Raw genomic sequence first — 14,027 nt, forward strand, 5'->3', positions numbered from 1 at the left:
ACGTCATCGTTCGAGTCGTAATAGGTTCCTGGTAGAGCTTTCTTCATGTTTGGCAACAGATGGAAGTCTGACGGAGCCAGATGTTGGGTGCTGAAGGAGTTTAAAGCCACATACGTAGATAGCTATGGCAAGAACTCATATGTGTATTGGCGCATTTAATTGCCCTGGTGGAAGAGAACAACCTTTCCGGATCAGCTTCAAACAAAGATCGTCAAACTGTGTCGTCCACACACTTATAATTTTTTAATTTGAAGTTTACACGATATACTACTTTTCCATTGGACGAGAGGTCGGTCACATGACCCCGAAATTGTTCATAAGTGTATGAAGAAACGTTCTTTCTGAACATTTAGACCCTTTATTCTTGAACCCAAGCTCCGACGTTCATACAGTTTGGCCCTCACTCTATGAAGGTTCATACTCCAATGAACTCGCACAACGTGAAAGTCGATTCTTAAATGAACCACAACTTCGCAGTCATGTAACCGACCTCTCGTCCAATGGAAAAGCTGTATATTGCGTGAACTTCAAATAAAAAGATTATTGTATTACCCATAGTCTTCTAGTCATATACACCTTACTGTATAACCCAAAAGTCTTCTAGTCACATACACCTTGCTGAATAACTACGTTTTCTAGCCATACAGACCTCACTGTATATTTCATACGCTCTCTAGCCATATGCACATTACTGTATATCCCCTACAATCTCTAACCATATATACCTTACTGTATAACTCCGTCTTCTAGCCATATAGACCTCACTGTATATCCCATAAACTTCCAACCATGTACACCTCACTGTATATCCTATAGTCTTCTTGCCACATACACCTTACTGTATACCCCATACACTCTCTAGCCATATACACCTTACTGTATATCCCATACACTCTCTAGCCATATACACGTCACCGTACAACCATAGACTTCCAGCCATAAAGACCTTAACGTGTATCCCATACACTCTCTAGCCATATATACACCTTATTGTATATCCCATACACTCTCTAGCCATATACACGTCACCGTACAACCATAGACTTCCAGCCATAAAGACCTTAACGTGTATGCCATACACTCTCTAGCCATATATACACCTTACTGTATATCCCATACACTCTCTAGCCATATACACGTCACCATACAACCATAGACTTCCAGCCATAAAGACCTTAACGTGTATCCCATACACTCTCTAGCCATATATACACCTTACTGTATATCCCATACACTCTCTAGCCATATACACGTCACCATACAACCATAGACTTCCAGCCATAAAGACCTTAATGTGTATGCCATATACTCTCTAGCCATATATACACCTTACTGTATATCCCATACACTCTCTAGCCATATACACGTCACCGTACAACCATAGACTTCCAGCCATAAAGACCTTAACGTGTAACCCATACACTCTCTAGCCATATATACACCTTATTGTATATCCCATACACTCTCTAGCCATATACACGTCACCGTACAACCATAGACTTCCAGCCATAAAGACCTTAACGTGTATGCCATACACTCTCTAGCCATATACACCTTACTGCATATCCCATACACTCTCTAGCCATATACACCTCACCGTATAATCCATAGTACATGTATTTTATGCATACATCACAAAGCAGTGATAAAGATTCCATAAAATAGTTTATTTGTAACAATTCTCCGTATGCTATAAATGGATCACATGGATATATCTTGCTACTACCATCAAATGTGGAGATAAGACCTGGCAATAAATATGACATATACAAACCAATAATCCAGATATGTTGAGAATGTTCTTGGTCCATTGTGGTTCCTTATTTGTGAGTCTAATTTACCAAATATCACATCATTACACACATGTACACTTCTATCAATTATGTACAAATCACATTGTCTATATACTTCCTTGCACACAGATATGAAATTGATACAGCTAACATTTCTAAGCTACAGTCCACTCAGATACACATGACATGTTGGCATGGTAACATATCTTAGCATGGTAACATGACATATAAGCATGGTAGCATATTAACCCTGGGATCAGAGCCTTCTGTCTGCCACCAGCCACCCAGCTCGGGGGTGAGGAGGCAAGATTGGTGGACTCTAGGGAGACAGTGTAAGGGATCAAGCTTGGAATGGAGGGGGGCAAGGGTCCAGCTATCGAGAGTGGGTAAAGGTACAGGGTCCAGCTATCGAGAGTGGGTAAAGGTACAGGGGTCCATCTAGGGGTGGGGGGTGGGGTGGAGGCAAGGGTCCAGCTAGGGAGTGTGGGTAAGGGTCCAGCTAGGGAGTGTGGGTAAGGGTCCAGCTAGGGAGGATGGTAAGGGTCCAACTAGGGAGGGTGGGTAAGGGTCCAGCTAGGGAGTGTGGGTAAGGGTCCAGCTAGGGAGGGTGGGTAATGGTCCAGCTAAGGAGGGTGGGTAAGGGTCCAGCTAGGGAGTGTGGGTAAGGGTCCAGCTAGGGAGGGTGGGTAAGGGGTACAGGGGGTGGTGGGTAAGGAGTACAGGAGGACGAGCTGTGAGGTAACACAGGCTTAACTTACACACACATACAAACTAGAGGAGAATGCTCCCCTTCATATACAAACTGGCTGATAATCAGACATCTACAAAAAAAGTGAGGGAGGATTTTACCCTGTCAAGAACTTTTGTTCACGTGAGCTAACACAAATTTAAATATCTATAAGTTAAATATTGAATTATAATTGGGACCATACTTCCATTGATGTCTGTGGACAAACAGCGAAATGTTATTCCAGACCTTGTTAGCGAGGATAACTTCTGTCCGATGCTGTTGGGCAGGTCTACATAAACGTTACAGCAAGATCACTCTACGCCCATAATTTGTCAATCCAAATATCTTTTTCTGATGATTTTCCGAGAAACGGAACATCCGAATTAGGAGATTTCCTTGCAAAAAACATACGGATTCTAATCAGATCTCTGTAAGTAACACAAAAAGTGTAAGAAAACAGTTTGATTTCAGGAAGAACATATCATCACTAGACAAGGTGGACTAGTACCCTTAGAACCCTACTGGCAGTACCCTGATAATTCCAGAATCTGACTTCCAACACAGAATCATAATAGGCTGATTAGATTAATCAAGATTAGAATGCTTCATCAACTGTATTCCTGTGATGCACCAAGACAGGTGCCTGCTTGTCATAAGGACATGTGGAGACACAGAAACTGACTGTTCGAGAGACAAAGTCCCAGTCTGCAGCAAACATGAACAATATGATTCAAGGTACCGGTACTATACATCTTCCTGATGTAAGAGACTTAACTGACTGTAAAAGTCCAGTTTCCACCCTTGCTGAACTAGGCTGGGATTAAGGAGCTATATTTGGGCTGGACTAACAAGTCTATGCATAGTCCAATTAAAATCGCATAAAGAAATCAATATCCAGTTCGTAAACAACATGGATTACAACATGCACGTTTTAGTTGACTGCAGGATTTGTAATGCATGTGTCCTATCAACTTGTCATCAAGATATATTTTCCAAATCTCTTCCTGTTTTAAATCAAGGTGCTCACGTAATTTAATGCACTTCGTGGGGTAAGACCCGTTTGATTACAATATAAATCTTAATCATCGATCAGATCTTGTTGACTAGGAGCCACCATTTTGTATGAAGCAAACCCAAGTGATATGAGTGGTGAAAGGGACTTAATTCCTAATAGCCACCATTGGTGCTACGATCAAGCCCAGGAATTCCAGTCTAGTTCGGCGCTGTACACCACAGTTTAACCATATCAATAATGACCTGCATCCCCAAGGTAAAACTTTAATAAAATGCACAAAAGCACTGTTCCTCACCTGGAAAATTCACACCGAGCTGAAAAGATCTACATAATGTAATGTTCAACAAGTAAATGTCGTATCAAATGGCTATGTACTGCACATGGTGTACTCCACATGGAGTAAGAGGACAGCATGCTTACATAAAATTCTCAAAACTTGAACAATAATATTAGTATCACCCATTTACAAAAGTATTTTCCGAGATCATTAACAATGGCAAAGATTGTGTTCAGATTATCAAACCCAAAAGAAACTTGAAACCTGCCTTACATTTAATGTCTACATTTTGATTACAGTGACATAACTCATGTATATACCGGGTACTGAACAAAAAGTCAGGGATCATGAATATTTTTGGGGATGTTTATTTGTAGTGAAGACTGATCAAAATTATCCCCCAAAATATTCATGATCCCTAACTTTTTATATTAGTTTATATCTATCAGCCTCTCATTCAACATCCGGTTTGATGTTGATGATTGCGAGCCTCTCACTGAACAGTGAAGGAAGCAATTCCACTTCAGATCAATGATACAAATAATAGCAATCATGTGTAAATGAGGATTTGCTTCTAGAGTGGAGTTTGTCATGAAAAACATCATATATAAGTCCAGCAGAATAAAGCTGTAGCATAAAATACAGTATAAACATGCAATGGCATGTAGTGGAAAGCACACGTATTGTACTAAATCTTCCAATCAAGAAAGTTTGAGTTAAATGAATTCTAAAATCAGTTATCCATCTGAGTTTTATGAAGTTTGACAAGTTGCTGCAGATACTACTTGATGGTAGTTGTGACTCTGGGTTGACGTGACTCTAATGATGTTTGATTGAAGGCATCCAGCATTTGCTGCCTGACGTCCTCGGTGAGCCCCGCCACGTCGTCGTCCGTCCTGCCCGCTGTCCTCACGGGGGGAAGACATGTGATGATGAATTTACCTGGGACACACAATAACAATGACATGTCTTACGCTGCAACATTCCAGCTGTAAACAAGCATGAAATACTCATATCCCCCGCAATTATGACATGTCCACCAGGCACCAGTTCACTACTAGACCTATCTATGCGCCACGTTTGGTGAAGAAATGTCATACGGTTTTCAAGATCTGCTCCATTTTCAGTCTAAGTCAAAGTCGTTGTCATGGAATCTCGAAATTTTTTATTTTTTTAAAATCCCAAACCATCAAAAGGCACCAGTTCACCACTAGACCTATCTATGTGCCAAATTTGGTAAAGATATCTCTCACAGTTTTTGTGTTCTGATCCATATAGTGCCCCTGACAAACTAGTGATTGATATCACGATCAGCAACATTGGGGTACGATTACACGCAATCAACCAAGTTACTGAACTGGCCACCTGATCCATATAGTGCCACCAACAAGCATAGGGACTTCATTTATCAAGGTTGTTATATAAACATTATCATGAAGAATACCCGAGACCCATTTTATTTGACATATACTTACATTTGATTTGACAGAAACTTACATAAAGGTCAGGCCATTTAATTTGACGGAGACTTTATTTGATTCGAAGGAGCTTAGCACAAAGGTCAGGTCATTTATTTTGATAAATACTTACATATATAGTCGTCATTTGATTTGACAGAGACTTGTAAACAAAACGGTCAGGTCATTGATTTAGTGGCTAAATACATAGAGGTCGTTTCATTTGATATAATGGCTACTTACATAAAGGTCAGGTCATGATTTAGTGGCTACTTACCTAAAGGGAGTTTTTATTTGATTTGACAGCTACTTACATAAAGGTCAGTTTATTTTAATGTACCCCAAAAAATCCCCTGTGGTACACACGAGTTACAGCAGGTGCAAATCCTCTAGCATCTATAATAAGCATGACATTGAGAACACTCCTTGCGACATAAGTCGAGGTTTGAGCAAACATTTACAGAGGTTCAAATTAGGCTCAAGATCAAGTTATATGATTAGAAACTGAAAATATCAAATAGAGGTTATCATGCGAGTGTGTTTGGGGATGGTAAATATCCTGCATTAGGAATAAACATTGTATTTAGCGAGCCTTGGCGAGCTAAATACATAGTGTTTATTCCTAATGCAGGATATTTACCATCCCCAAACACACAAGCGTGATAACCTCTTTATCATATAATGTCATTCTTTAATTCTGTGCTTCAAAATCGCTTTCCCTCTCTCACAAACAATACCGAAACATTGCAAGTTTTCCTGGAATGCGCGCATTAATATTTATTACGTCTGAGGGTAAGTGATGTGTCAGTCGGACAGTGACAGTAGCCAATATAGTTCCAACTGAAATCTCTTTCTTATACAGTGGCGAAGCAACATATACGCAATGGGTGTTTTTAATTGCCTTTTGCGGCAATCCATCGGTCTGTCTGCTGGAGTAACTGCCCTTTGTCAAAGGGAAGCTACTCTAATCCTAGTCTATGAGACGTCACAGCCACGGTCAGACGTTGTTGACAGTCGGTCTGTCCTGTCCTGTTAAGAAGTGTAGTCAGATGTACACACAGCGACAAAACGAAACAAGGTAACAATTTAAACATATTTCAGCCAAATCCAACTCTTTTAATTTGTGGAGAAAGGTTCAAGCCGCAGAGGACTACAAGCACAGATATGGCTACTGATCCCACTTGGCTAGGCCTCGTGGCTTCGCAAAATTGTGTCGAAATTTATATCTTCAAAGTTGCCAAAACTTATAAAATGCCTTAGCTACGTCACAGTTAGACACTGATTTTCAGTATATTAGACTGTTCTTTTGATAATGAAAGCAATTGTCTCTGTAGTTTCTCCAGATTCCCGATGGTTAATTCTGACTCGATCCCCAAATGACGAGGACAACGCCATGTTTGTTTATAAACAGTGAAAGTAGTCCCTACTTGACCTTTGATATTTGCATCTCTATCCGCATATGACCCCAACGGATATCGTTTTCATCCGTTGGCTTTATCCTGCCGAGAAACCTACCCATTATATGATAAAGCAGATTACGTGTCAAATCTCTTGTCATGTTTGCCTCCTAGTCTCTACTTACCTGTGTCAAATCTCTTGTCACGTTTGCTGTAGAAGTCCGAGTAGGAGGAGAAGACAACAGGTACAACTGGAACCTACAATACAAGGAGAGTGGTAAACATGTTAAACACAAGCACAGATAAAACACAAGCAAAATGTACAACACAGAGTGTACAATACAAGCAGGGTACAAGACAGAGTGTGCAATACAAGCAGCGTGTACCGTATTTTCTTGAGTATAGTGCGCACCCATGTATAATGCGCACCCTCCTCTAGCAGGTTCAATATTTGGGAAAAAAAGAAATTTGAATATTCTGCGCAGAAAAAATTTACACTGTACCCTTTCAGCCAAGTCCAGCAAACAAATGGGTGCTGAGAAACTTCGTCAGTACAAATTCGAAATTTGAGATAAAAAATCACCAGACATGTTTATTTACCGTTTAAATAGTATTTATTGTTCTGCTAGGCATTGTTTTATATCTAGGGATTAAGATTACCTCGTGTATTTTCTCGTAAACTAAGCCGGAAACAGCAATCAGCTGTACACACGTTTTCTTGGAATCGACTGGTGATTCGGTCAAGACACACCCAATGATATAACTTTATAGGATTTTTAATGCAAGGATCGGCAACAATTGTATCTGAAACTATTTTATTTATCAGGAATAATATATTCCATTATTTTCTTAATTATATGCAGTCTTTACTAAACATATTTAAAATAATAATAACCCTAAGCGAAGCAGCTGATCGCTATTCCCGGGTATTATTTTTTTACATGGAACATGTCATTTATGATATATGTATCCATTCTCTGTCAACTAAAGTTCGTTTCAAGGCGTCAGTATCGGTATTCTGACCGTGGTTGCTGTTAATAACTGTGAGTTGTGCGATCTTCCGATCGCTTCACACACGATTTCGCCGAAATTAATAAAAACAATATTATAAGTAATTTTGAATAAAATTAATGAAATAAGTTACAAACATGAGTCCAGATATACAAAGAACACTTTTTTTTACAGCCAGTGTAAGTACATGAATAATTTGCGAACTTCAGTATGGATTTGTTGACATGGTATTTCCGGTGTTACGTGCTCACAGTAATGTCTTTCCATGGGGGAAAAACATCAAAACTCATTCATTCGTGTATAATGCGCAACCCCTTCTACACAGCTGTGTTTTTTGGAAAATAAAAGTGCGCACTATACTCAAGAAAATACGGTAAATCACCAAGTGAACATTACAAGTGTGTGTACGTGTGTGTGAATACCCCTCTCAGACACAGTATACAAACTTCAGCAGAGGTATTATGTCTACAGAGGAGGCAGATTCTCACCTGGGCCTGCACAGCGAGGTAGAAGGCGCCTTTCTTGAACGGTAAAATGGAGCCTGAATGGTTGCGGGTACCCTCAGGAAAAATGAACACTTTCACCTGTAAGAAGCAGAATAAACCTTTAGTTCATAGTTAGAAACAATGGTTAATCTCATGTACTGAGAGAAGAGATATAAGTCTATGATTATACATCATCAGGGTCTCGTTACCAGTGAGTAAGTGAGTGAGTATGGTTTTGCGCCGCTTTTAGCAATATTCCAGCAATATCATTGTGGGGAACATCAGAAATGGGCTTCACACATGATACCCATCTCGGGAATCGAACCCGGGTCTTCGGGATGATGAGCAAACGCTTTAACCACTAGGCTACCTGACCACTCCATCTTGTTACCAGAGTCTTCAACAGCATCTACGTTTCCAGACAGAGTCTGTGTCACCAGAGTCTATGTCATTAGAGTCTACATCACCAGCATCACCAGAGACTAGACCACCAGTCTACATTACCAGTCATTAGAGACTATGTCCCAAAATACTACATCACCAGAGTCTACGTCATTAGAGATTAGCACACCAGAGTTTTAGCTCTACATAAAGAGTCTACCAGAGTCTATGTGACCAGAGACAATGTCAGCAGGGTCTATGTCACCGGTGATTATGTCAAAAGTATCTACTCCACCATAATCTATGTCACTTGTTTTCAGTGGTTTTTGTCACATATAATTTCATGCATCAGTCAGAGTGCCTGACATAGTGGACCCATCAGTTTTCATATTTACATTGTTTTTATTGATGAAGTCTGCAGTATCTTTGATTGTGCTGACAGCCCGGTCATGGTTGAGACGATCAATGAAAACTGTTCCACACAGCCATGCTGCCAGTCCAAATGGCCCAGTGTACATCAGCTCCTTCTTAGCCAAGCTGGTACAACGTGACGGCCATATCTCCATCATACCTGCAACACAGTCAGCTTACAGCTGTGGCACAAGTCAAAATACTTCCTCCATTCAGCATATGTTCAGTTACAGGAAGGAATTCAAGTCATCATATGTCCTCCATTCATCCACCTCCATGGGTAATATAAGTAGACATAGAGTCATATACCCTTGGAATACAAGGACATACGGGGAGTTATACAATATTATACAAGGAATAATGCAAAGGCTTACAATTACATGGGGTAAAGCAAGGACACACAGTGAGTAATAGTGTGTGTTTTTGTTGTTTGACGCCGCACACAGCATTATCATGATTATTCCAGCTATATGACCAGATGACAGCAGTCTGTAAATAATCAAGTCTGGACCAGACAATCCACTGATTGGCATCATGAGCATTTATCTACATAATTGGGAAAAAATGACATGCACCAACCGAGTAAGCATGTCTAACAATCTGATTCCATTAGTTGCTTCTTACAACAAGTATAGTCATCTTTTACGACAAGCATGGGTTGCTGAAGACCTATCCCACCCCAGATCTTCACGGGTTACAGGAGTTATATATAGGGTAATACAAAATACAAGGACATACAGGGAGTTATACACAGGTAATACAAAGACATACAGGGAGTTATACATGGGTAATACAAGGACATACAGGGAGTTATACACGGGTAATACAAAGACATACAGGGAGTTATACACGGGTAATACAAAGACATACAGGGAGTTATACACGGGTAATACAAGGACATACAGGGAGTTATACACGGGTAATACAAAGACATACAGGGAGTTATACACGGGTAATACAAAGACATACAGGGAGTTATACACGGGTAATACAAAGACATACAGGGAGTTATACACGGGTAATACAAGGACATACAGGGAGTTATACACGGGTAATACAAAGACATACAGGGAGTTATACACGGGTAATACAAGGACATACAGGGAGTTATACACAGGTAATACAAAGACATACAGGGAGTTACACATGGGTAATACAAGGACATACAGGGAGTTATACACGGGTAATACAAAGACATACAGGGAGTTATACACGGGTAATACAAGGACATACAGGGAGTTATACACGGGTAATACAAAGACATACAGGGAGTTACACATGGGTAATACAAGGACATACAGGGATTTATACACAGGTAAAACAAGGACATATCTAACGGTAATAGATGACTCACCAAAGAAGTCAAGAGAGCTCTGATGGTTGGACACCAGGATGAAAGGTTTATCTGACTCAAGGTTTTCTTTTCCTCGGAGTTCGATCTCAATTCCAAACAACTTTCGGATGTTCTTGATAGCAGAGCTGACATACCTATCAAACACACACATCACATATCTTTATAATGTACAATAAAACACATCTGTGTTTTAATCGACATGGGACAATCTCATTAATATCAGATCTTTCTCTTGACATCTCCCTAGCCAGGGCAGGTGTTACGATTTATGTTGCAGGGTACACACACACCCTTCACCTTCGAACCCCTTCATTGTATATTTGCAGTGTATACACACACACACATACACATACACACACGCACATTCGTTATATATATTGCTAGGTACACACACAAATCATTTATGTAGGTCAGGGTTAGGGCAACCTTACATCCCAACACAGGAAAAAATTGAAGCAGCCGTTACGGGTGAAAATCTTTCCTCGGTCTATTCCTGCCCGGACTAAATTTCCAGCTGAACTGATCATCGTTAATACAATCACGCCCTCAGGTGCGCTAACAGTGTCCTCGGCGATAAGCTAATGTAGGAAGACTTGTCGAGTGTTGCAAACATTGCTATAGAGTAGGTCTCCAAATTCATGAAAGGAAAACAAGGAAATTTTGAGTGAAGTCGTCGCACACAAAACACCTCATTTTGTTATCGTCTGCTGCGTTCAGATGTAAACATTCATTGGCTAACCTGTAATTCGTGACATCCTTCGCTCGTGGAAGACTCAGGAAAATCACAATGAATGCCAAAACATTCACAATGACATAGTAGAAGAAGAACTTGGCATAATACTTGAACGTGCTGTTCAGCTCGTACAGAATGGGTAGTATCAACAAGAATCCGATGACAACCCACTGCAATACGTCCAGCGCCATTTCCACCAGTTTTCACGCGTGACAAAGGTTATTGCCGTAAAGTGGTCTGATGTAACGTAAAGCAAAACGGTAGTGTCGCAAACGCTTACAGGCACCTTATTGGTCAAACCAACGTGATTTTTTAATGTAATCCTTATGTTAAAAGACATTAAAATAATACTTTTGTTATTTACTCTTCTGTGGGTCTGCGGACAGTCCCACAATATATATATATATCCGTTCTTGGGTCAAGCATAGATCTAGTGTTGCGAAGTCAGATAATAGAAATTATGCGATTTGAGAATTTTCGGGTTCAGCCCTGGGAGGCTGATCTCTATTAAAAAAAAGGTTGCCGAATGACCAACCTCGCTCTCCAAAGCCGTTTGCTTCTAGCCTGGATGCACAAACTACGACCATTAAAGGGCGATCTGGCCCTGGACTTTGATTCAAAAATCCCCTATACTTTATTTGTCTGCTGCATGGTTCCTATGTTATTATATATACCAATTTAACAGTCAGTGACGGATTACCCTGGTTACACATACAGGCTCCTCCATGTACAATGTCAAGAACAGGACACACAGGAATATTGCTGACTGAAGGCCCCCGTAATATAGCAGGAATATTGCTGACCGCAGGCCTCCGCGATGCAACTGGAATATTGCTGACTACACGCAGACCGCCATGATAATAGCTCTAATATTTCTGACTGCAGGGCGATGTATATAGCTCGAATAATTTTTACTGCAGGACTATGTGTATATATATTAAAGGCATATTGCTGACTGCGGCGTAAAACAACAAACTGGTCCTGCGTTTTTCAAATAAAAAGAAATAAAGTTTCTTTTGGTTTATTTTTGTGTGCTGATATTATTTTTCATTTTCGTCTATAAGTCTGCTCTCCCTGTTTCGAGGCACGCCCCGTGGCGGGATGACATACTTCTCATGACACACTTCTCGTCAGGGGAGCTAGATACATGTGGTATTTCATAGCAGTGTAATCCTGTGCATTTTGTTCACTTTCTGCAGGGAAATAAGACACGTAATTATGTTCTTTGTTTTCTATGAAAAAAATACGTATACACATGTTTACACTGAAAACGTAAACAAAGAATGATGTCGAATCCCCCTTATGGTAGCCCCTGAAATAGATATATCGAACTGATAGGTAGGTCTTGCCAACAACTCCCATGCTAATTATGATATGCTCAACGTTCGTGTTGTGTGACTGCACTAACTTTGTCTGAAGAACCTCGTTGGTGATCATTTGGCTAAATCTAGAGATTTTACGTGCGTTTCAAAATAGTGATGTGCGGATGTTCGCTGTGCAACCACAACACAATCTCACCCTTCCCGTGTCCATCTCTCCCTTTACATTTCGTTCTTTTCCTGTCCATGTCGATATGTCCATTCCTATGTCGACCTCTCCCTTCCCATGTCGACCTCTCTATTCCTTTGTTGATCTCTCTCGTCTCATATCTATATCACTCCCTTGTCGATCTCTCCCTTCTCATGTCAATATCCCCCTTCATGTGTCGACCTCTCCCTTCCTATGTCGAACTCTCCCTTCCCATGTCGACCTCTCCCTTCCTATGTCGACCTCTCCCTTCCCATATCGACCTCTCCCTTCCCATGTCGACCTCTCCCTTCCCATGTCGACCTCTCCCTTTCCATGTCGACCTCTACTTTCCAAAGTCGACCTCTCCCTTCCTGTGTCGACCTCTCCCTTCCCATGTCGACCTCTCCCTTCCCATGTTGACCTCTCCCTTCCTATGTCGACCTCTCCCTTCCTATGTCGACCTCTCCCTTCCTATGTCGACCTCTCCCTTCCCATGTCGACCTCTCCCTTCCTTTGTTGATCTCTCTCGTCTCTTATCTATATCCCTCCCTTGTCGATCTCTCCCTTCTCATGTCAATATCCCCCTTCATGTGTCGACCTCTCCCTTCCATGTCGACCTCTCCCTTCCATGTCGACCTCTCCCTTCCCATGTCGACCTCTCCCTTCCCATGTCGACCTCTCCCTTCCTTTGTTGATCTCTCTCTTCTCTTATCTATATCCCTTCCCTTGTCGATCTTTCTCTCAGCATGCTGATCTTCCCTTTCAAATGTCGACTCTCTCCTCCCCTTGTCAATCTCTCCTTTCCCATGTCGACCTCTCCCTTCCCATGTCGATCTCTCCTCTCTCATGTCAATATCACCCTTTATGTGTCGACCTCTTCCTTCCCATGTCGATCCTCCCTTCTCATGTCAATCTATCCCTTCCTTTATCTGTTTCTCGATTTAGTGATGTCGGTGATTCTTTTATGATATTTTAAAATCGAATTTGTGATGTCTTAAAATAATGGTGATGTTTGTTTGCTTGTTTGTTGTTTAACGCCACACTCAGCAATATTACAGCTTTATGACGGCGGTCTGTAAATAATCGAGTCTGGACCAGACAATCTGGTCATTGACATTATGCGCATCGATCCAGGCAAATGGGATACGATGACATGCATCAACCAAGTCAGCAGGCCTGACCAACCGATCCCGTTAGTCGCCTCTTACGGCTAGCATGGGTTACTGAAGATCTATTCTAACCCGGATCTTCACGGTTTAAAAAAATGGTGAATTTTAAGATAATAATAATGAGAATGTGTGACATTATTAATTCATTTTTGACTTATCTCCCTTGATTGGAGTGTTGTATTAGAAGGGGAGATTAGGAGTGTTATATATTTGCCAAATGTCATGTTAGCTTATCAGATGACAAAATGTATATTATTACTTAAAAAGCACAAAGAAATAAACCCATCAACTTATATGCGTGACCT

At 40.8% G+C, this 14,027-nt stretch overlaps 1 protein-coding gene across 1 annotated transcript; it reads right to left on the minus strand.

Moving 5' to 3' along the window:
- Positions 1 to 1,646: 1,646 nt before the first annotated feature.
- LOC124115732 (1-acyl-sn-glycerol-3-phosphate acyltransferase alpha-like) lies at positions 1,647 to 11,266 on the minus strand. The gene is made up of 6 exons (XM_046476833.2): positions 11,051 to 11,266; positions 10,312 to 10,445; positions 8,942 to 9,117; positions 8,169 to 8,264; positions 6,855 to 6,927; positions 1,647 to 4,757 (listed from the first exon to the last, which is right to left on the minus strand). The coding sequence occupies exons 1-6, from the start codon at positions 11,233 to 11,235 to the stop codon at positions 4,597 to 4,599; spliced, it is 825 nt and encodes a 274-aa protein (XP_046332789.1). The 5' UTR covers positions 11,236 to 11,266; the 3' UTR covers positions 1,647 to 4,596.
- Between the last annotated feature and the right edge of the window lie 2,761 nt (positions 11,267 to 14,027).

Source organism: Haliotis rufescens, unplaced genomic scaffold, assembly GCF_023055435.1.
Source record: "Haliotis rufescens isolate VD_foot unplaced genomic scaffold, xgHalRufe1.0.p SCAF_8, whole genome shotgun sequence".
Lineage (NCBI taxonomy): Eukaryota > Metazoa > Mollusca > Gastropoda > Lepetellida > Haliotidae > Haliotis > Haliotis rufescens.